The sequence below is a fragment of the Enhydra lutris genome, unplaced genomic scaffold, assembly GCF_002288905.1.
Source record: "Enhydra lutris kenyoni isolate GAN:26980312 unplaced genomic scaffold, ASM228890v2 scaffoldscaffold111, whole genome shotgun sequence".
In the NCBI taxonomy this organism is placed as follows: domain Eukaryota; kingdom Metazoa; phylum Chordata; class Mammalia; order Carnivora; family Mustelidae; genus Enhydra; species Enhydra lutris.
Window position 1 is genome coordinate 344,597 of NW_019154195.1, and position 22,225 is coordinate 366,821.

The 22,225-nt window shown below is 54.9% G+C and overlaps 1 protein-coding gene and 1 long non-coding RNA gene across 4 annotated transcripts; one reads left to right on the top strand and one right to left on the bottom strand.

The window, feature by feature from the left end:
* Positions 1-2,883: 2,883 nt before the first annotated feature.
* LOC111139611 (myeloid associated differentiation marker) lies at positions 2,884-10,216 on the bottom strand. 3 transcript variants are annotated; one of them, XM_022491937.1, is made up of 3 exons: positions 10,041-10,216; positions 6,693-6,768; positions 2,884-5,240 (listed from the first exon to the last, which is right to left on the bottom strand). In XM_022491937.1, the coding sequence occupies exon 3, from the start codon at positions 5,236-5,238 to the stop codon at positions 4,270-4,272; it is 969 nt and encodes a 322-aa protein (XP_022347645.1). In that variant the 5' UTR covers positions 5,239-5,240; positions 6,693-6,768; positions 10,041-10,216; the 3' UTR covers positions 2,884-4,269. The 3 variants fall into 3 exon arrangements, with proteins under 3 accessions (XP_022347645.1, XP_022347644.1, XP_022347646.1); XM_022491936.1 differs by lacking the exon at positions 10,041-10,216 and adding an exon at positions 7,705-7,770; XM_022491938.1 differs by lacking the exon at positions 10,041-10,216 and adding an exon at positions 5,608-5,610 and having other exon boundaries at positions 2,884-5,245; positions 6,683-7,125.
* On the top strand, positions 7,335-16,686 carry LOC111139612. Its single transcript, XR_002640103.1, has 3 exons — positions 7,335-7,373; positions 7,683-7,800; positions 16,637-16,686. It is a non-coding gene; the product is annotated as an uncharacterized LOC111139612 (long non-coding RNA).
* Positions 16,687-22,225: the final 5,539 nt, after the last annotated feature.

Here is a 22,225-nt window from a genome sequence, read left to right on the forward strand (position 1 = left end):
CGGCGGGAGCTCCGGCTCAGGCACCTGCTGAAATGTGGGAGCCCCTGCTGGGGGGAGGCGTTGCCATGACGACCGAGGGGCGGGGTTTCAGCTTAAAGGCGTCCCCCCCTCCCTGAGACTCGGGACAAACGCCCTGCCCCCGACACACACGTGCGCACACCCACTCTGGGGGCTGGCTGGAGGGAGGGGGCATCCTCTGAGCAGTGCCCTGCCTCCACCTCCATCTGTCGCCCCGGCCGGGCGTCCTTCCCCACTTGGGACCTCGGTGGGTCCCGTGAGCCCGCTGAGACTGCACTCGGATCCCTGGGTTTCTGACGGTGTCACTCTGCTTCATTACACAAACTTTGTATTCAGTGCTGGGGACCCAGTGGTGGACGCGGAGACCTGCTGTCTCTGCTGCTCTTCAAGTCTTGATTTCTCTCTGGGAGTGGGTGAAATTTCTATGTCCGTGTCTCCCTCTGGGGTTGCCCCTGGCTCTCTCAGTCTCTGTCCCTGTCCAGTGTTGCCGGCTCCCGGTCCTGTGTCCCCGTCCCAGTGTCCCCACCTCCCTGTCCCGTGTCTCTGTCCCTGTCCAGTGTTCCCAGCTCTCTGTCCTGTGTCCCTGTCCCAGTGTTGCTAGCTCCCCGTCCTGTGTCCCTGTCCCAGTGTTCCCGCCTCCCTGTGCCGTGTCTCTGTCCCTGTCCCTGTCCAGTGTTGCTGGCTCCCTGTCCTGTGTCCCTGTGTTCCGGGCTACCTGTCCCGTGTCTCTGTCCCTGGCCAGTGTTACTGGCTCCCTGTCCCATGTCTCTGTCCCTGTCCCTTGCCTCTATTTCTCTGTTTTGTTTTGTTTTGTTTTGCTCTGTGTCTCCATCTATGCCCGTGGCCATCCTGTGACCCTCTCGGGGTCTTGGCGTCGCTCTTTCTGTGGCGTCTGTCTCACTGGGAATCAGTGTCCCTCGGCCTCTCGGCGGCGGAGGTCTCATACGTCCCGTCTTCGGCCTCTCTTTGTCTATCTCTGGGCTCTCTCTCGGCCGCTCTCCGCCGGGCTGTGACTGTGGGCCTCCGTGTCCCCTCCCTCTGCGTCTTCCTCTCTGAGAGCCAGTCTCTGTGTCCCCCCACCCCTCCGCCCTCCTTCTCCCCGGCTGTGTCCGCGAACCTCCCTGTGCTCGTCGCTCTCTCTGACCCACTCCCTGGCTCTGCCAGCCGCTCCCTCCGTCGCCGGGGGTCTCCGAAGGTCCGAGCTCATCGGCCCCCAGCTTGATCCCTCTCTCACCCTCTCTGGCTAGGAACCTCTCCCCGTGCCTGGGGGTCTCCCCGGCCCTCCCCGGGCCTCCCTGACCCTGGAAAACCCTGTGCACTCCGGCCCTCCGCACGTCGGCCCAGTGGGGCTCCCGTTCCGGCTCCGTCGCTCCGCCCGCGCCCCTGCCCCTCTCCGCCCGGCCCTCCCCCGACACGCGACGATACGGGTTCCCGGCGCCCGGGCCCCGCTCTGTTGCCAAGGGCAACCACGGCCCGCCGCGGGCCGCGGAGTGCGGTGCATCCTGGGACTTGGAGTCTGAGCCTGCCGACCACCTGTTGTGGCGACGCGGTCGGGAACTTCCTCTCCCGGCGAGCCCCGCGAGCGGGGGCGGGGCGCCGCCGCGGCGCCTGGGGACCCCGCCCGCCGCACCTTCTTTGGGAATTCTGGAGGTCCCGGGCCGGTTTCCCGAAGCAGAAGGGGAGGTGAGGGAATCAGGCTCTTCTCCAAGCCCCTCGGAAGTGGGGTGCTGTTGCCTGCCACCCACCTCCAGGTGCCCGGCCTTCCCAAGGGCAGGGATATGGTGGGGGGGGGGGGCGGCCCTGGAAACGGACCTAAGGATCCCACCTTTCCCTGCTTGGCTGCTTTTCCCGCATCACCAACACATCACCCCCGGGTCCTAGAGCTGTTCTCTCTGGTCCCTTCCAGAAGGGGTTCAAGCATGGGGTGGAGAGGCGGGGCTAGGCGCCCTTGCTGGAGGCAGGCTTTGGTGTGGGTCAGAATTCCGGGGTGGACGCCGCAGAGCTCAGAAGAAGGCCTCTCCTGGAAAAGGAGTGCGCCTGCTCCCGGTGGCCCTTCCTTCTCTCCGGGGAACCTCCCTGGACGTAGCGCTCGCCAACTGCTCTTGCGGGTGTAAGTGCAGAGGATGGGTTGCTTGATCCTGGGATTTTTGCGGATTTATGTTTATGTATTTGTGACTCTCCTCAGGCAACAGGGCCTTCTGTAGGACAGAGACTCATTGTAAGAGTAATTCGTTTGCTCTTTATCGAGGTCTTCTGTGGACCGGTTGTGTCAGGGAGCTTAGAACTGAGGGTAAGATGGAGCTGGTGGGAATGCAGGCAGGGCCAGATCCTCAAGTCCCAGAGGAGCTCTGGTATCACCTGTAGGCACATACAGGATTGGAGCCGGGAAGGGCAGTGTCAGAGGTTAGAAGCATCCCCCCTGGGCCAGAGTGGGCAGGAGGGAGCCTGGGGTACTAGCTCAGGACAAAATGATACCTGAGCTGGGTCAGGAGCTGGCATTGGGGACAGTTGAGGAAGACTAGACAGTGTCTGGTGAGCAACAGATAGAGTGGATGGGAAGAACCAGAGCCTGGGTTTGCAGGCTGGGGAGCCTATTACTGAGAAGCGGAACCTGAGGAGTTGATTTTGGGGGGAAAAATGTTGCACTCAGATGGGGACACTGTTTCTGGAGTTGCTCATGGGATTCCAAGGAGGGACCAATCTCATTCATTTCAATCCTAACTAATTCTCCTGGCTTTGGGAGATCCAAAGGCCAAAGTTGTCTTGGCCTGGTCCCAGGCCCCCTCTCCCACCAGACCCAAGAATCTGGACCTTGCCCTCTCTCCTGGAGTCCTCCCCAGCAATAAAGCAAGCACAGTTTTTCTTTTATCTTTATATTGATGTAAAAAAAAACAAAAAAACAAAACATGGATGTGGGCGTGAGGGAATGGACAAGTCTTCCCTCTGTAGTTGATGGCAGGGACTGATGGGAACCAGAAGCTCCAGGGAATTAAAAAAAAATAAAAAATATATATTTATACATTTATATATATGACGTTGCACATGTGAGTCCCAGAGAAGCAGGAAGCAGCTACAGGAAGCAACTAGCATGCAGAAACACACGTGTGTGTGTGTGTGTGTGTGTGTGTGTGCGTGCATGCACCACACTTGAGCAAGCAATTCCTCTATGGCGATGGCACCCCCACCTACCCAACCCACCCACCCCCAAGAAAAACACATTGAAAAGAAACTTCCCTTTTAGAAGAGGGCCACCCAGGACGTTTTGCCCTTGTGACCAGAAAAGGAAAACAAACCAACCAACCAACCCAGGTTCACACTGCCTGCCTTTAAGGCGGGCAGGTAGCCAACCTCTTCTCCCAGCAAAGGCAGTATATGCTGTTTTTAACACTGAGATGGGAGGGCCATATCCCTGCCCTCCCCCTCCACTAACACTTAGACAGTCGTCCTTAAGACCATATGGTTCTTTGCTGGCCACCACTTTTTCAATAACCCAGAGAGCAGTTGGGTGGGAGGCTTCCACCCTTTACTTCCTGTAAGATGGCCTCCAGGCAGTGGGATGTTAGTAAGCCTGGCCAAAGTTCTGGAGCCAGTCTCAGGCGAGGCTGGGGGCCAGGCAAGGCCCATGGACCCGGGCCCTGTGCTTGAAGCCTCATGCCCGCTGGAGATCATTGGCCTCCAGAGATGAAAGGGGGCATGCACTGTACGCACCCCCTACACTGGGAGAAAGGGAGCCCCATTCTCAAGCTGCCCACCCCACCCCCACAAACACACATGTACACACCAACTAAGGCACAGCCAGGGCGGGTAGGCATGCTTTGGCAATGAGGCCCCTTGGGAGGCCCAGGGGGGGAACAGCTGCAGGAGAGGGAAGTGGGACACGGAGCTCAGCACCTTTGGAAGTGGGGGGCAGTGGGGTGGAGGCAGAGAAGAGAGAAGTCTCAGAGCTCCCAAGGAAATTTGAAGAAAGAGACTGGGAAAGAGGCGGCTGGGACAGAACAGGGAGGAAAGAAGAGGTGAAAACAGAAAGAGGCAAACAAGCAAAACAGAATGTGGGCAACCCAACAAAACAGGAAGGAAAGGCGAGAGCAACAGGAGAGAGGCAGGAAGCTAAAGGAATGGTGAAGAGCAGGATGGATGGGGAAGGAAACAGGAAAGGCAGGAGAGAGGCAGCCAGGAAGAGGAAAGGAGGACTTGGGAAAAGAAACCTCGGCCAACAAATGGGACTTGAGAGCGCCGGTCATGGTCAGAGCCTCAGACCCTGACGAACACCAGGCGGGCCGAATACACCAGGTCGGCCAGGTAAGCCAGCAGGTTGATGGCCGTGAGGACGGCCACGGCCAGTCGGCGGTCCCAGTCGCACACGTAGTAGGCGTGCCGGTGGCTGCAGCCCACGTCGGAATAGCGGCGGGGTTGGCCTCCGTGCCTCTCGCTGAACTGGTAGAGCGGCCAGAGCACAATAGCCGTGGCATACAGAAGGACGGAAAGCAGCGCCAGTCCCGACAGGAAACTGGGGAAGGAGATGGGCAGAATGTTGGTGCAGTCGCCCAGGTTCAGCAGGATGGCGACGGCCGCCAGGATGAAGCAGATGGAGTACACAGCCACACACCACTCCAGGGCTGGCTTGTCCTGGTACAGGGAGGGGCCGCCGATGAAGGCGAAGATGACGCAGGCCACAAAGGTCTCCAGCACCTTGAGCAGGCCTGGCACAGTGGCCATGTAGCCGGTGATCTCCCCGGGGCGGGCCCGGGTCCAAGCTACTTCAGTGGCATAAGCCACGCAAGCGATGCAGGAGAAGGTGGTGGCAGCGATGGCGTGGTCCCGGGAGCGGCCGTGGGGCAGGAACTGGACGTAGGTGGTGGGGTAGATGATGGAGGCCGACAAGCAGAAGAGGGCGGCGTAGCAGGCGTAGGTGATGGGGAAATTTCTCCAGGACAGGGGGAACCGGGTCTGGAGCCCACATAACTCAACTATGAGGATGATGAGGGTCACAGAGAAGCAGAAGCACCAAGTGAACATGGACCAGTTACCCATGGGCCCTGTCCAGGCGCCCACGCTGGCCACCAGGGAGAAGGCCACACAGGTGGACAGCAGCTGCAGCAGGCGGAGGAGGCCCAGGGGCTGGGTCAGTGCTCGAGGGGACCCCACGATGGTTGGGGAGCCCAGGCCTGAGGATAACGACGTGGTGGTCGTGATGGTCGTGCGGGTCACGGTCACCGGCATGGCTGGGATGGAGGGAAAGGAAGTGTCCTAAGAAGGTTCCAAATGTGGGAATCCAGGCCCTCGGCCTTTCCTCCCCCCAGGGGCACAAAGTAACCTGGAGGCTAGCTGGGGGGCACCGAGAGTGCAGGCTTTTCAAAGTGGTACAGTTGCGGGCCTATGGGGATCAGCTGGTCACCCAGGTCCCAGACCCCTCTCCACTCTGGACTTGGATTCCCCACCTCCCCTGTCAGAACCCAGGAGTCTAGGCTGCCTCTCTCCTCTCTCTGCAACCCAACGATTGTAAAACCATCTATCTTTCAACGCCCCCCCCCCCAGACACTCAGAGCTGCCATCAGTCCCCCAGGGATCAGCCACCCAGCCACTCAGGACTCTGTTCTAAAACATCTTCAACCATGCATCAGAACAAGAGGCCCTGCTTTGTGTGCTCTACCTCCTCCCTCTGAGTACCCAGGGCTCCGCATACCTGCTCCTGCGCACACCTGCCTTCCTTCACCTAACAGGCATTTCCAGCCTCCAGACATCCAAGAGTCCAACCTCCATGTGGGAACCTTCTCAGGGACCCACATGTGATCAGAGCTCCTGAACTCCCAGCCTGTCTCTGGAACTGGGGCTCAGCTCTCGGGAACATGCCCTCTCAAGTCCACCCTCTACCAAAGAGATCAAGGGTCTGTGACCTCCGTCGCAACCCACCTGGGATATCGGGCTGGAGTACTACCCCCAAGGACACTGAGCTTCCTTCTGCCTATGCCCCTCCCCCACATGGAGTCCAATCTCCAAGTTCCCTAACTTCCAAGAAACTCAAGCACTCCGGATTCTCTACTGTCTGGTGCCGCAGCCCCTTCCACTGAAATCCCCAGGCCTCTCACGTCTGGTTACAGAGCTTCAGACCTCAGGACTCTGGGCCATGGGCCTTGAGTTCACCAGACACCTGCAGTCTAGAAGATCAGCTTCTTTTTTCTGTCTCTCCAGAACCTACAACTTCTATCTCCTTGTCCTAGAGACCCTCAGGGAGAGAGGGCCCAGTGTGTTGGGGACCTGGTGTCCAAATCCTCCCTCAGGCCTCTGACATCTACCCTCTTACCCTCCACCCCTAAAAAGCTCAGAAGGCTTCTCTCAGCTGCAGGGAAATAAAACTTCCTCCTTCCATGGGCAGGCACGGGAGGGCCTATAGGACAGTAGAACAGGTTCTAGCTTGCCCAGCTGTCCCTGCAAGAGGTCCCAAGGACCTGGGAGCCCATTTCCTGGATACACTGTTTTCCCAGGTAAACAGGTGTCTGGGTCTCTTTCCATGGAAACCCAGCTCCAAGGTCCTTCTCTCGGAATCTCAGAGTCCAGGCCCCAGATGCCACTCCCTCCGACACAGAGTCTAGGTGGGAAGCTCCCTCCTCTCTCAGACCCAGGAGTCCGGGCCCCCAGCCCCTCTCCCCTCCGACGCGGAGTCCAGGCTCACTCACCTGCGGTCTCTGCGGAGAACCCCGATGGCTAAAGATCCGGCTCTGGAGTTGGATTACGTCCGACACCTGGAAAAGGCTGGTCAGAACACAGGAGGGAGGGGGAGAGAGAGAGTCAGCGCCCAGCTCCCTATGGCTCCGCCCCGCCGGGACCCAGGCCACCAGCCCGCCCGCCGCTGGGGCTTGCCCAGAACGCGCAGCCAGGCTCCGCAGGCCGGGCGCCCTCCCAGCCGAGGCGGGGATCTGGCCGCGAGCCGGGAGAGGTCCCGGAGGTGACCGCAGCGAGCCCCACCCCCTTCTCCCTCCCCAGTCCCCAAACTGCGTGGGCGGGAATGGAGGGAAACCGGAGAAAGTGCACGCCCGCGGGCGGGCGGGGGTTGTGAGTGATCTGAACCCGGCCGCAGCCCAGGAAGGCCGCGGGGCGGACGGGCGGGAGGGCCCTGGGCGGTGGCTGCGGGGGCGGACGGCCAGGCCCCGCGCAGCGTCTCCGGGCCTTATAAGGGCTTCAAGTCAGCCCAGCCATCTGGAATGTGGCGGGGACCTGGGCGGAGGGAGGCGGGGCGGTGCTGGGACCTCCGCACCCCCGCCGGCCTCGGGAGGGCCCGCCCCACTCGTGGATCTTGGGAGAGGAAGGTCCACCTAGGACGTGAGGCCCGAAGCCTGAATTTCTGGGTCCTTCAAAATGTGAGTTCTGGGTCCCCAGAGCAGGGGCTGGGAGCCTGGACCCAAGAGGGTCTGTGAGAGACCACTGGCTGGGAAGCCGGACCCCTGGGATTTGCTTAGCTGACCCCCCTACCGCACCCGCCCCGCCAGCCCCTCGAAGCCGGAACTGCGGTGTCGGAATCCGGGCCAGAGATTGGTAGCCACACCTCCCACCACCCCTCGGAAGTCAGGTCTATGGGTAGGGGCTGGGCCTCCCGGGCCACCTGGGAGGTGCTACCCGGGGCTCGGCCGCCTCCTGCTCCCCCGACACGCCCTTCGAAAACCCGTTAGGAGGAAGTCAGGACTGGCCTACACTCTGGCGTTCTAGAAAGCGGGTACTGCCGGGTCCCAAGCAGGCAAGGAGGAAGAGCGCGAGCCACAACAACACAGAAGTGCCCCAAGGAAGGAGGTGGGTAGCGCAGGGACCGCGCGGAGGGGAGGGGTCCGTCGCCTTCCGCCCGGCGGCCGCCGCCTGAGGTCAGAACTCAGGAATGCACAGCCGGAGACAGCCGGAGAGAGAGGAAACACCCCTTCGGCTTCTCCGGGCCGGTTCAGGACTTCCCCCCGGCCACGCCCATCCCCTCTCGCTACCTCCACGCCAAACACCACACCCCGTCGCTCAAAATGAGAATCGCGTCCCTAAACCCTAGCCTGCTCCACTGTCAGTAACCCAAGGACGCTGGCCTCAGCCTTGGCTTCTCTCCGGCTTAGGACACCAGCTTCCCAGTCCTCCCTTTTTGGCGTTTGGGGCCCAAAGTTCGAATTCTGTCCCCAGAACGGAGGGGTGGGGAGCGTGGAAGGCCATTCTCTTTCCCAAACCCAAACTTCCAACTCCAAGCTCCTCCCCTCCTGAAGACCTTGTACTAGATATCAACCCCCTTCAGCCAGGGCACATAGGGGTCCCCATCCCTCTCAGACCCAGGAGTCCAGACACCCACGTCCCTCCTCCATCAGACCCAGGAGTCCAGACACCCACGTCCCTCCTCCATCAGACCCGGGAGTCTAGGCCCCAGCCCCTCCTCCCTCAGACCCAGGAGTCCAGGTTCCCAGACCCTCCTCCCTCAGACCCAGGAATCACGGCCCCAGCCCCTCCTCCCTCAGATTCTGGAGTCCAGGCCCCCAGTTGCTCCTTCCTCAGACGCAGGAGTCAGGGCCTCCCGTTCCCCTCCTCTTTCGTATGGATGACCTGTATGAGTGCAGGTCTCAAGCCCTGTCGTCTCCAGAACCCGAGTCCTGATCCATGCCCCACTCTGCCTAGAGACTCAGACACTCGGGACCCCAGCCCCTTCCTCCCTGAGCACCCAGGAATCCTGACCGCAGTTTCCACGCCGGGGGGTCCCTGCAGCCTCACCTCTCAGGCAGCGGCAGCAGCAGCAGCAGCAGTCTGTAAGGGTTTGCTTACTGGGTGGGGTTGGCGGGCTGGGGCGGGGGCGGGGCCGGGGGCGGGGCCGGGGACCCTGCGGGAGCGCGGGTTTCGGGCTGAGAAAGGGACTCCCGGAACCAGGAGGGATATCCCAGCCCCACCCCCCGAGGCGGGGCCAATACAAGACCACGCCCCTCCCCGCGTAAAATGGACCGAGACTCCCCCGCCAAGCCAGTGGTGGGGGTGGAGGGCTGAGGTCACTGTTGCCGTGGTGACAAAACAGGAAGACACAACAGCTGGCGGTGTGGGGGCTCCTGGGGGCCGCCCTCCCCGACTCGGCCTTAGCGCGGTCTCCAGGCGCGGCCCGGGAAGGCCGTTGCCATGGCAACCCGCCTGTTTAGCGTCTGTTTAGGACGGAGCCCCCAGCCCAGGTCCCCACCCCAGTCTCACCTCACTCCACTCTCCCTCTCCCTTCCGGCCCCCTCCCATCCCCGTCTGCTCCAGCCCCGCTCTTCCAGGACGGATGGAATCTTGGACATCTGGGTGGCGGCGGGCTGGGAGACCAGGCCTCTCCGTTTAATGGGATCTGTGGGATACGGTCTCTGTCTCCTGCGTCTCTGAAAGGCGAAATAGTTGAGGCTGCCGATCCCTAGGGTTTGAGGGGCTTCTGGGCTGAGATCCCCGACTCCTGGGTTCCCAAATCCTCATTTATACTGGGGCTCGCGGTGTTAGGGATTGGTGGGCGGGACTCCTGGGTCCCAGATGTCACAGTCGATGGGGGCAGGGGAAAGGCTGCTGATAGCAAAACGCCTGGATCTAGGGCGGTGGGAGTGGAACGCACGGCCTCCCAGGTTCCAAAGGACGCCTAGGCTGGGGGCCTAGATTCTTGGAGCAAAAAGCAATGGAAGCTCCGACTCCCGGGTCTTCATCTGCTCCGCTGTGGTTGCAAGCCGAGCCTCCCAGGACTGGAACCCAAGGATATTTTTGGCCTGCATTCCTGGCGCCCGGATTGAGGGAGGGGCTCGGGAGCTCCTGGAGGACCGGGCTGGGGGGCAAGGGGCGTCAGATTCCCGGCTTGGGCAAAAAGGGAGGGGCCCGAGGCGCCGGACTGCCAGAGGCCCAGAACAGGGAGGGGCTGTGGGGTCCTTTCTTAGGCCGGCTCTGGGGCCCTGAAACGGAGTGACGGAATGGGGAAGCAAGCTGAAGCTGAAGGTCGGGATGCCTGCCCGGGGTAGGGGCGGGGACCGGGACGCCTGGGTCCCTCCCCGCTGGCCCTGCTCACTCACCGCGCTCTGCAGTCGTCCCTGGCTCGGCCTCGCTCGCGGCTGCCTCTGGGCGGGGCCTGGTGGCGGCTGCGGCTGCGGCGGCTCCACCACGCCGAGCTAACGGGGCGCTGCTGCCGCTGGGTGCCTTCCAGAAGGGCAGCTAAGCTAGCAAGGCAGCCGCGCAAGTCGCGGCGGGGTGGGGTGGTCGGACGGGGTCCGGGAGCCTGTCTGGCAGACTGCACGCCCTGCCGAGGTGGGAGGGGCGGGCGGGCGCCAGGAAGCGGCGAGCGCGGCGGTATGGCGGGGGATGAGGAGCTTGCCTGCCCACGTCTGTGCCCCCGCAAAGGGGATAGGCACAGACCCTCCTTGTCATTCTGGGTCCTGCATAGGGGAAGGGGTCTCCGTGCCCCAGGCATCCGGCCCTGCCTGAGGGGTCAGGACCCGGTGCGAGCTGCCACTCACACACCTCCAGGTTCCACTCACACACCTCCCTGGCCCCCGGTGCAGAGGCGTCTCTCCCTCCTTCCTGCCCCAGTCAGTCACCCTCTTTGCCTGACCCCATAGCCGCACTCCTCAGATACCACAAATAGTCCAGGGGCGGCCTCCAGTCCCACAATTTTACTATGTTGTGCTCTCTGGGGGAAGTGTTTTCCTTTAGGCACGAAAACCCCAAAACAGCAGAGTTCAGGGTGGCAGGAAGAGGAAACAAACATTGAAAGAATGAGTCACCGGGTGTGATCTTGAGAAGTGATACCTTAGGGCTCCTGGATGGTATAATTTGGCACCATGCATGTGCCCCTGGTTCCGAGTGTTTGTCCATCCTGTAGCCCCCCCACACACACACACCAAGGACGTTGTCTCCCATCTGGCACTGTGATGCTTTCCCAAATGGGCTGTACCTCTGTTTTGTGAAGCTCACTTTGGGGTGATGGGGTACATGGGCTGCCCACTGACTTCCTAATAATAAATGGGGTTCCTTGATCAGAAGCAGTAACGTGTGAGTCAACGTGACAGCGAATAGGGCCGTTCAGTGGGCGCACAGATGCTGCTGTTGGCAGGAGTGAGTAAGGCCAAGAAAGCAAGTAACAACCCAGATTTAATTATTCCAGGGAGGAAAAAGTCATTGCTCAATTCATGATGGAGAGAGCCCAACATAATTCTCAAGTGACCAGGTATTTGGCTGGTCTCCCTAGGAAACCTACCATGTAGGGGGCTCAGCACTGGTCAAGAAAGCACTTTACAGGCGCACCTGGGTGGCTCAGTGGGTTAAGCCTCTGCCTTCGGCTCAGGTCATGATCCCAGGGTCCTTGGATCCAGCCCCGCATAGAGCTCTCTGCTCAGCAAGGAGTCTGCTCTTCCTCTCTCTCTGCCTACTTGTGATCTCTTTCTGTCAAATAAATAAATAAAATCTTTAAAAAAAAAAGGAAAGAAAGCACTTTACTTAGTATTACTGACTTATTACAAAGGATACAACTCGAGAGAACAGCCAAAGAGACTTGTAGGGCAACGTATGGGAGGAGAGATGCTGAGCCTCCATATAGACATACCACCTCCCAGCTCCCTGATGCCTTTACCAACCTGGAAGGTCTCTGAGCCCTGCTGTTTAGGAATTTTATGGAAGTTCCGTTACATGGGATGGTTGATTAAATCATTGGCTTTCCACAATCAAGTTCCAATCAAGTTCCTGGGGGGTGGGGCTGAAAATTCCAACCTTCCAATCACAGGCTTGGTTTCTCAGGCAGTCAGCCCCATCCTGAGCCACCTAAGGGCTCACCTAGACTCATCTCATGAGCATAAACTCAGGTATGATTGAAAGGGGCTTATATTGCACAGAGGAGTCTCCTCTCCCCCCCACCACTCAGGATTTACAAGGCTCTTAGGGAGCCCTGTTGTATCAATATCACACGGATCTTTCCCTACATACTCCAGGTCCAATTTGAAACTTGAAGTCATTGTCAACAAATACAAGTGCCTCCTGTGTGAGCACAAAGCAGCCTAAGGAATGCCTCCTCCCGTGGAGATTTTATCTCATTTGTTAGTAGTGAAGTTAGCTTCATCTGAATGGGATGTTCCCACTGTCCTCAGACAGCCTGATTCTCAGGAACCTCCTTGAGGCGACAGGCTCCCCGGTTTTCAGGGTGTTTATCTCCCATGCTCTGGCATGTGTGTGTTAAGAGAGACATGCAGTGTACCTGTCTGCTCCTTCCTGCTCTACAGGTCTCAGCATTGCGTCATATATGCGGTTCCATTATCTCAAAGAATAGTCAGAGAATTAGTGTGACCCCCGGGGAAGGTGTGACTTGTGGCGGTTTACTGGGGCTACAGGAACACTACCATAATCCTGGTGACTCAGGAGGCAGAAACTTACTCTCTTGTGGTCCTGGAGGCCAGAAGTCTGAAATCGAATTATCAACAGGGCCTCACTCTGGAGGCTTTTCTTCTCTTCAGTCTGTCTCAAATATCCCCCCACCCCCCACCTCCGTTTTTAGGATATTAGGACTTTTACCACTGGGTTTTCTTTCCTTTCCCTTTTTTTCTCTGCAAGATCCCTAAGTTCATCACATCAGCAAAGACCCTTTTCACAAGTAAGACACCATTTATAGGTTCCAGAAATTTGGATGTAGATGTATCTCTGGGGCTAAACCTACACCATCCCTAGTGAAAGCAAACCGCTTCGAGTTCCTCTGTCTACTGTGAGAGAGAGGAATGGATTTGCCATTCTGGATGCGAAGGGCTGGGTTGATTTCATCCAGCAGGGAGCTCACACCTGGAATAGTCGTTGTGGTTGGGGTTACCCTGCCGGTGTCCTGTATTTCCAGTAGTGAACGTCATGGAAGTGGGGAAGAATTAGGGTCCTGTGTGTCCAGATCTCAGTTTTCCCCAGGGAGGTTGGGTTTCTTGAGATGATGGAAACCCATGACTTGGGCACCATCTAGGAGGGAAACTCTTAGACAGTGGCTCTCTCAGTCACCACCACCCCGCTCCAGCACCTCCCTCCTCAAGTTGTCAGAAACCCTTGCTTTAAGTCCTCTAGAAGTTCTCCACAATCAGCAAACCAAATTCCCCTATCAAAGCAAATTCAACAACAACTTCAACAACTTCTCCTCCTCCTCCTCCTTCTTCTTCTCCTTCATCCTCTTCTTCTTTCCCTCCTCCTCCTTTTTTTCCCCTACACCCAACATGGGGCTTGAACTCCTAACTTTGAGATTGAGAGTCACATATTCTACCACTGAGGCAGTCAGGCACCCCAAAGCAACAACTTTAAGTGTTCTTCTTTTGCCTCCAATGAAACAAACACACCCCTGGGGCACCTGGGTGGCTCAGTTGGTTAAGCGTCTGCCTTTGGCTCCGGTCGTGATCTTGGGATCCCAGGATGGAGCCCCACATGGAGCTCCCTGCTCAGCCGGGGACTGCTTCTCCCTCTCCCTCTGCCCTTCCTCCTGCCCACCCCACTGCTGGTGCTCTCTCTCTCTCTCTCCCAATAAGTAAAATAAATAAAATCTTAAAAGACAGAAAGAAATACCCCCTAGCGTGTTCTCTGGACATACCACCTTTTTGTCACCTCCTGGTCACTTGCCCTCCTTTTCCACATGGTTTCCTGACATTCTCTAAAGAGCTTCCTGACTGATGTGCCAAGAGCAGGTCACAGGTGGGCTGGGGGACATTGATTTCCTCAGCCTTCAGAGTGCCTGCGTGCCCCTGTCTGTGGCAGGCTTATCTGTTTACCTCAATGAGCTGTAAAAATATCATTGTGTTTCTGTTTGTCCCATGATGGGAGGGTGTTGATGGTGCTCCCATCTCCATTTGCTCAGTTTTGCACACCCCTTGGACCTTAACCACTTCTCCTTCCACCTTGCTTTCTCAGCAGCGCCCACCGTGATCTTTCCTTAGCTTGATAGGAACCCGCATCTTGCCAACCCTCTCTTTCCTCTGGATATGATTCCAGGGCCCATCATTTCAATAATACTTTTGCCACGTTAGGCATCTAACACTCCTTTGCCCTTCTGTCTTTGCTTCGTTTTATTTGTTAAGATTGATTGATTGATTGATTGATTTTAGAGGGTGGGGAGGGGTAGAGGGAGAGGGAGATAATCTCGAGCAGACTCCCCACTGAGTTCAGAGCCCCATGTGGGGCTCGATCTCACCACCCTGAGATCATGACCTGAGCTAAAACCAAGAGTTGGACACTTAACTGACTGAGCCACCTAAGCGCCCCTTCCCTTCTACCTTTGTAAGGCCCCAGTCTTGGAGAAGAAATAGCCCATCCACCAGGAGTTTTGTTTCTCCAAGTTTGTCCCAAGGCAACTGAGCGTCACTGAAGAAAGTCACCTTACAGGGCAGAACAGTTCCACTGTGAGTAAGTGATGGCTGAACTCCATGAGCTCTCAACATGGCCCTCAGTCCCACTGCTGTCACCCAGTCAACTCGTTCTCATTTCCATGGTGACAAGTGCACTATTTTTATCCTCTTTAATCTCCGACACACTTTCTGCCTCCAGCCCTTCCCACACCACCATTCTCAGCCTATGACCTGCCTCCTTTATTTAGGAGATGTTAGAAGCCATCGGCTGGGAATCCCTCAGACTCCTAAAACCACAGAGCTGACTCTATTTCCATCCCAGTCCTTCCTAGCTTTGTGATTTTTAAGTACATCCTTCTCATATCCTTGCTGTTGCTGTTGCTATTCTGCCTCTTTTTGGATAGTCAGTATCTCCCACTCAAAGAATCTTTCACTGACTTTTCAAGAAATGATAGTTCTTTTTAATTGTGGTAAAAGTGCATGTAGCATAACGTTTACCATTTATTTATTTAAAGATTTTTATTTATTATTTGACGGAGAGAGAAACAGTGAGAGGGATCACAAGCAGGGGGATTGGGAGAGGGAGAAGCAGGCTCCCCGCCGCAGAGCAGGGAGCCTGATGTGGGGCTCGATCCCAGGACTCTGGGATCATGACCTAAGCCAAAGGCAGACGCTTAATGACTGAGCCACCCAGGCGTGCCTAAGGTTTACCTTTTAAACTATCTTTAAGTGTATAGTTCAATGGCTTTAGGTAAAGCCACGCTGTGACCACGTGAAGACACAGGCAAAAGATGGTGGTCTACAATCCAAGGAGAGGAACCTCCGGAAATAACCAACCCAGACAACATGTTGATCTGGGGTTTCTAACTTGCAGAACTGTGAGAAAGTAAATTTCTGCTTACTTCTATAAATTCTGTAAATCTCTGTCTCACGCTGTCCACGGTACTTTCTTATGCACCCCCCTCAGCGAACTAATACGGTTTCCCATCACTCTGAACAATTTTTTTTTTTCCCAGTTTTTAACTTTCTGATCTCTCAGGGAACTGAAGCTTCTGGTATTTCCTTCCAACCTGAAACTGTTCTCAGGGATCTCGTAGCACATCATTCTCCTGGTTTTCCTTTTGCTTCTTTGGGCTCCTTCTCTGGCTTCTTTGCAAGCTCATGCTCCTTTGAGTCCCTCAAGACTCTCCCCGAGCCCCTGCTCTTCTCATGACCCACTCTTGCTAGGGGATCCTGTACACACCAGACTTCGGGTGGCACCAGTGGGTACACAAGCCGTGCACGGCTGAAGACTCTAGTTCAGCAAAGGCAGAAGGCAAAGGCTCACACAGGGGCTGACGAATAACAACAATAATGGGAGCTGTGTGTGCAATTTTAAATTTTCTGGTAACCACATTAAAATGAAATAGAAGGAAAGCGTTAATTTTAAGAACATATTTTATACAATCTAGTCCATCTAAAATTTCGGCATATGATGCTAGCCACGTTTCCAGGGTTCAGTAGCCCCATGTGGCCAACGGCTGCCATATGAGACAGTGCAGACCCAGGCAAGGTAATGATGTACTTCTCTCTCTTCTAGCAGTCCAAGAGTTAGCAATCCAGGGTTGACATGATACCTCCACCGTCTCAAGGAACCGTCTCCCTCGTTGCTCTGTCCTCTTCAACAAGGGCTTCTGTCTGGGATGCAGCATGTGACCCAATCATACCACTGTGTTGGCATTGCCCCCAGCAGGAAGAGGGGAAGGGGAGAGGTTGGCATGCTTCCTTCTTTTCGAGGGAGTATTCCTGAAATTGAACACATGCCATTGTCCAGAACTTCGCTGCATGACCATGCAGAGCTCTAACGGAGACTTGGGGGATCTAGTCTTCATTTGGGGAGATACATGTCTAGATAAACCTTCATTACAAGGAAGGAAATTGGGGGAAACCACTGGATAGGAACAGACCGCAACTCATAGGATTAGACCACAACCCAGATCTTTACTCTGCGCTCCAAATGTATGTATCAGAGTGCTCGCTGTGCCTCCGTTTGGAGGACACCAAAGTCCAAACTCAAAACATCTATAGCGCACAGATGACCTTTCCTTCAAACCTTGTGGTTCCCAGGGCAGCACACACTGCCAGCGAGCAGAAGCCAGAATTCGAGGGCATCACTGATTATCTCAGCTCCCACATCCAGGACACCAAGTCCTGCCTTGTTTTCTTCCCATATTCCCTCTCGGATTCATCAATTTCTCTACATCTTGGTACTAGTCACACATTGCTGGATAATAAATTTCTCCAGAACTCAAAAACTTTGTTTTGTTTGTCTTTTATAGATGTTGTTTTAACAGCGAGAGAGTGGAGAAGGGCAGAGGGAGAGGAGAGAGGGAATCCTAAACAGACTCCACACCCACCATGCTGCCGGACTCAGGGCTCCATCCCAGGACCCTGAGATCGTGACCTGAGCTGAACCCAAGAGTCGGGCGCTTCACGGACGGAGCCACCCAAGCACCCCCAAACTCAGTGTTTCAAAGGAAAGAAATTTAGACATCTGCTACAACACAGATCACAAAAGGACAAATACGGAGGGATTCCACCTGTATGAGTCCCCTCCAGTAGTCAAATGTACGGATACAGAAAGTGGAGTCGTAGTTACCAGCCAGGGGCGAGAGGCAGGGAGGAGTGGGAGTTCGTGTGTAAGGGATACAGAGTTTCAGTTTGGGATGTTAAAAAGTTCTGGAAATGTGGAGTGGTGAAGGTTGCGTGACCACAAGAATGCAGAGGCTCCTGGCTGGCTCAGCCGAAAGAGTGTGCGACTCTTGATCTCAGGGTCATGAGTTTGAGCCCCATGTTGGGGGTAGAAATTACTTGAATAAACTTGAAAAAAAAAAAAAAAAGACTTGCTTATGAAACCACATGCTTGAGCGAGTGTGGTTTCGGTACAAAGCGAGATGAAGAGGACAATGGAACAGACCGCAGCATTCAGAACAGAAGAAAATGGAAAAAAGGAAGCTCTCTGAACCTCTCTCCCCACCCTTTTTTAAAAAGGAATGTTTGAGTATTGCAGTGTGATTTGTAAGAAATCTATATCTAGTCCCTCTGATGACCGAATACGTATTTCTCCCATCATCCACAGTTTCCAGATCACAGCTCCTGAAACCCTTGGGATTTCCCGTGATAAGGATGATAAATGCATCTTTTGTTAAGTTAAGGAGGTGATTTTTGGATGCCACCCAAGGGCGGGCGCTGGTGGCCTGGAGGACCAACCGTGGGATGGGAGGGCTGGAACTCTCCCTTCCCCGGACCTCGGGGAGAGGAGAGGCTGCAGGTGGAACCAGCCAGTGGCCAATGAGTCAGTCAATCAAGTCGATGTAATGAAGCCTGCAGGAGCCCCTAGAGGGCTGGTTGGCTTCAGAGAGAGCTCCCGGGTTGGTGAGCTAGGGCCGTCCTGGGAGGGTGGTGGTCCAGAGAGTGGCACAGAAGCCCTAGGCCCTTTCCCCACACCTGGCCGTATGCATGTCTTCCATCTAGCTACTGGTAAATATCCTTTATCATATCCTTTGAACCTAAGTGTTCCCTTGAGTTCTGTGAGCTGTTCTAGCAATTTCAAAGAACCTAAGGGGGCACCTGGATGGCTCATTTAAGCGTCTGCCTTTGGCTCAGGTCATGATCTCAGGGACCTGGGGTCGAGCCTGCATTGGACTCCTTGCTCAGCAGGGAGTCTGTTTCTCCCTCTCCCACTCCCCCGGTTGGATTCCCTCTCTCAACGTCTCTCTGTCAAATAAAATCATAAAAAATATATATATATTTCTCAATAAGACCTAGTTATTTGCCATGATAAAGATGCTGGCCTGTACTCCCTTCAAAATTCAAGGGCTATTTTGCATTTCTTTTAAAAAAAGTTACTTATTTATTTGAGAGAGAGAGTACAAGCATGGGGGGAGGAGCAAAGGGAGAAGGAGAAGCAAATTCCCCCTGAGCAGGGAGCTGGATCCGAGGACCCTGGGATCATGGCTGAGCAGAAGGCAGACCCTTAACCGACTGAGCCACCCAGGCGCCCCACTATTTTGCATTTAGAACACATCTCAAACCGGATGCTAAAATTTTTAAGGGAAATGCTTCCTCTGTAGGTAGAATTCATAAAACAGCTGAAAAAGTAAATCCCTATGCCCAAGTTGCCCAAACATACTTCCGAGTTATCTAACCGAATCAAGTATCAGCCTTTAGCTTAAATTAAACATCAGTAAAATGTTAAATCCAGTTCTATAGCCCCACAGGCCACCAGTCAAGACACTCAGTGAGGCTCTCGGATTGGGAAGCTCATCCTTAAAACGTCACTGCTTTGTGCTCAGAGTGGAACTCTCCATTTTTTTTCGGAGTGTGCCAACCTAAACCAGCAAACGGATTCCAGCAGCATTTTAAAAAATAATATATTGTGTCCAAGTGGAGTTTACTCTCGAAATGCAGTAGATAACGGCTAAATGTAGAAATGGCTCAAGTTCAGAGACTGTTCATGAGAGGTTTCACGCTCGCAGAGCAGGTAGGAAGAAAATCATATGATGATGCCATCTATGCAGAGAGTATCTGGCAAAACTGAATATCTATTAGTGCTTAAAACAAAACAACAACAACAAAAAAAACACCCAAACACCGATTAAGTAGGAAGTTGCAGTTGCCAGAGCTCTTAGACATCTGTGGCCCTCCAAGGCTGCTGTGCCGTGAAGGGGTTTTCCTGGTCCCTGGTATCAAGGCCCGAGTCTACGGCCCCTATAAACGCTATAGACGACACCAGATATTTTGGGGGCTTCCCAGTATCTAGGCCCCAACCCTATTTTGGATGTAGTTCCCCACCTTGGGTACTATGGTGGGGGCTGGTGTCTGATTTTTTAGGAAGCCTAGGGGACCAGACCTGCCTTCCTCCTATCCCTGGGAGGTAGGTAGGGGTCATGAAATGGTTCCTGCTGGGACTCTGATTAGGCGGGAAAGAGGCTAGGACGTGGGGAAATTCAGAGTGCAGGGGGAAGTGAGAAGGCTTCGTCCATTGGTCAAGAATGGGGAGGAGGCAGTGTCCAGTGGAGACAGTGGTGGCCCCGGGGCAGCTTCCGGGCTGGCTGCGGTTTCGCATGACTTTAGGGACACTCTGCTGGTCTGTTTTTGGCTTCCCGCCAAATTCCCAAGCTTGATTGTCTAGCCTTCCCATGCAGCATGTGATTTACTCAGGGTCCTTCCCTTAAATGCCTCCCCTGCTTCTTAGACCCAGAAAGATGGCATTTGCAAAACAGGACCTCAGTGGGGAGGAGCTCTGGATGCCAGTGCTACCTTGGAGGAGACCCTCAGGAACTACCCTCCGTGGGATCTGAAAGGAGATGTCATGCCCATGAGACGATTTTCCTTTTCCTCCACAACGCAGATTGAATTAACAGATGGTGACTTTCATCCTCCTTAAGTAAAACAGACTGGAGTCCTCTGTTTTGAAGACGTAGGTGGCATTTGTGTGTGGGGAGGAGGTGAGGAAGGAAATCTAGTCGATTTGTAAAACTCCCCTGCTAAATGTTCCTATCAGATGGGAAACAGATCAAGTCCCCAGCTAGAGAGGAACGGACAGACAAATGCGGATGCCTCCTGATAATGCAGCCCTGTGCATATCTTTAAAAGAAAAAAGTAAATAAAGGAATTAGAAGAGCTCTGTTTACCTAAATGGAAAATTTTCCAGGGTATGGACTTAATGAAGAAGGCAAGACGCAGAATGGTATAAGAGGATTTAACCTTTTGTGTGGGAATACTTAAAATTAGAATAGGTCTATTTGCTGTTTTTGTTTTTTTTTTTTTTTCTTAAGATTTTATGTATTTGACAGAGAGAGAGCACAAGCAGGGGTTGCTGCAGAGGGAGAGTGAGAGGCAGACTCCCCGCTGAACAGGGAGCCTGACATGCGGGGCTCAGTCTGAGGACCCCAGGATCAGACCTGAGCCCAAGGCAGACGCTTCACCCATGGACCCACCCAGGCACCCCTATTTGCTGGTGTTTGTTTAAACACTGTGAGGAGACACAAGGGTCTGCAAGGGCAGGCAGAAAGTCAGATGGGGGCATGGGGGTGGAAATGAAACTTCTCCGCGTCTATGGATACATTTTAAATTTTAAACCTATTACCCTATTATTTCCTATTATATCTAAGCGTAGATTACACGACTCAACGCGCGTGAAATGCTTAGAAGGATGGCTCCACAGCAGTAGACTCTAATTACGTACAGTACAATACCTAACACATCCCAATATCATCTACAATACACCCGTGGAAAGTTCTGGAAAGATATAACAGAAATCCGGTCGGACCAGAGGGACAGGAGAACGGGGCAGCTGGCACGCGGGCATGGGCAAGAGACTTATTTTTCAGTATCCACCCCTTTTCTGTATTTTCTGAATCCTCTGCGGGGGTAAATATATTACCAAGTCAAAAACGTGTAAGTACGCATGCATGCATTTTAACGGGCTATTTTTAATCTTCCAGGCAAGGAGCCTTATGATGATAAATGAATACAGATTCCTTTTCCTTACTGAGCTCCCTTTCTCCGATTAAAATAGTGGGGATCAAATGCACACAGTTGGAAGGCTGGGAGGCCAGGGCGGATTTATCCCAGTGCCCGTGACCTGCAGGCCTGAGATGCCTCCCGTAACTACTGTAGGACCCCAGGGCTCTGCGTGCCAGGCTATGGCCCCGGGGGCCTGGGGTCACCCCCACCGTGATGGCTATCTGGCCACATTAACCTCTGCATGCCCTCGGGGGGACCGAGCTTGGGGCCTAAGAATTACTCCTCTCGGGTCACCTAGCGCTGAATGAACCTTGGCTTCCAGCTCTTGTCTCTCTTTCTAAATCTGTAGCGAAAAGGCGCAGTTCAGGGAAAACTCACAAAAACAACTCCAGACGGCCTGCCGGCCGGGCCCTGGGGACGCATCCACGGTAGGCCGCCCTCTAGGGGACTGTGAAGATGGAATGCAGACTTCAGGATGTGGAAGAGGCACCTTTTCCTTCTCGCTCATTCCAAGCGGAGTCACCGCCCTGAGGGGCGCAGGGCGCGGGAACAAGTCACGGGTTCCTCACGGCTCTGGACACACAGTCGAGGGAGAGACGGCGAAGATACAAAGACAGACAGAGGTGGTGTCTGCGAAGAGACTCAAATATGCGGAGGACACCGGGGTCTGTTCCAGACAGAGAGGTCAGAGAAGGGGGTGGCATGAGCGCAGCCCTGAAGGGCCAGGAGAAGCGGCCTCCGGAGGAGTCTGAGGGAGGAGGCGCCAGGCAGAGCCGCAGCACACGCCCAGAGGAGGCGGGAAGGGCACACGGTGAGGGGCTGGTGGGAAGGCATGGGAGGGGTCGCTAAGGTGGCATTCTCACCGAGACAGGCACAGGGGGATGAAACACACACTCCCAGGAAGTCACTTGGGCAGCCTGGGGGGCTCAGGCGGTGAAGCGTCTGCCTTCAACTCAGATCACTATCCCTGGGTCCTGGGATCGAGTACCGAGTCCCCCATCGGGCCTCCCTGTTCAGCGGGGAGCCTGCTTCTCCCTCTCCCTCCACTGCTCCCTCTGCTTGTGCTCTTTCTCTGACAAATGAATAAATAAAATCTTAAAAAAAAAAAGAAAAGAAAAGAAAAGAAAAGAAACTCACTTGACTCAGGAACAAATATACCTCGCATTGCAGTGGAGAAAGGAACCACTCCAGAAACATATTGCCCAGAAGGATTATGTGTTCATGGATTATTTTGCCCCACCTCAGGAGCACAGGAAGTCATGACCATTTATATTCTAAAACAGACCTGTTTACTTTCATAGGACATCTGATGTGTTCAGATAGGAATACCCTTGAGAGATGATTCTGCTTTCTACCCTCCACCACAGATGCTCTGGGTTCTCCATAGGAACAAGAGG

Excerpts from the sequence above, each read along its gene's own strand:
- LOC111139611 (XM_022491937.1), bottom strand. The coding sequence starts at position 5,238 with ATGCCGGTGACCGTGACCCGCACGACCATCACGACCACCACGTCGTTA.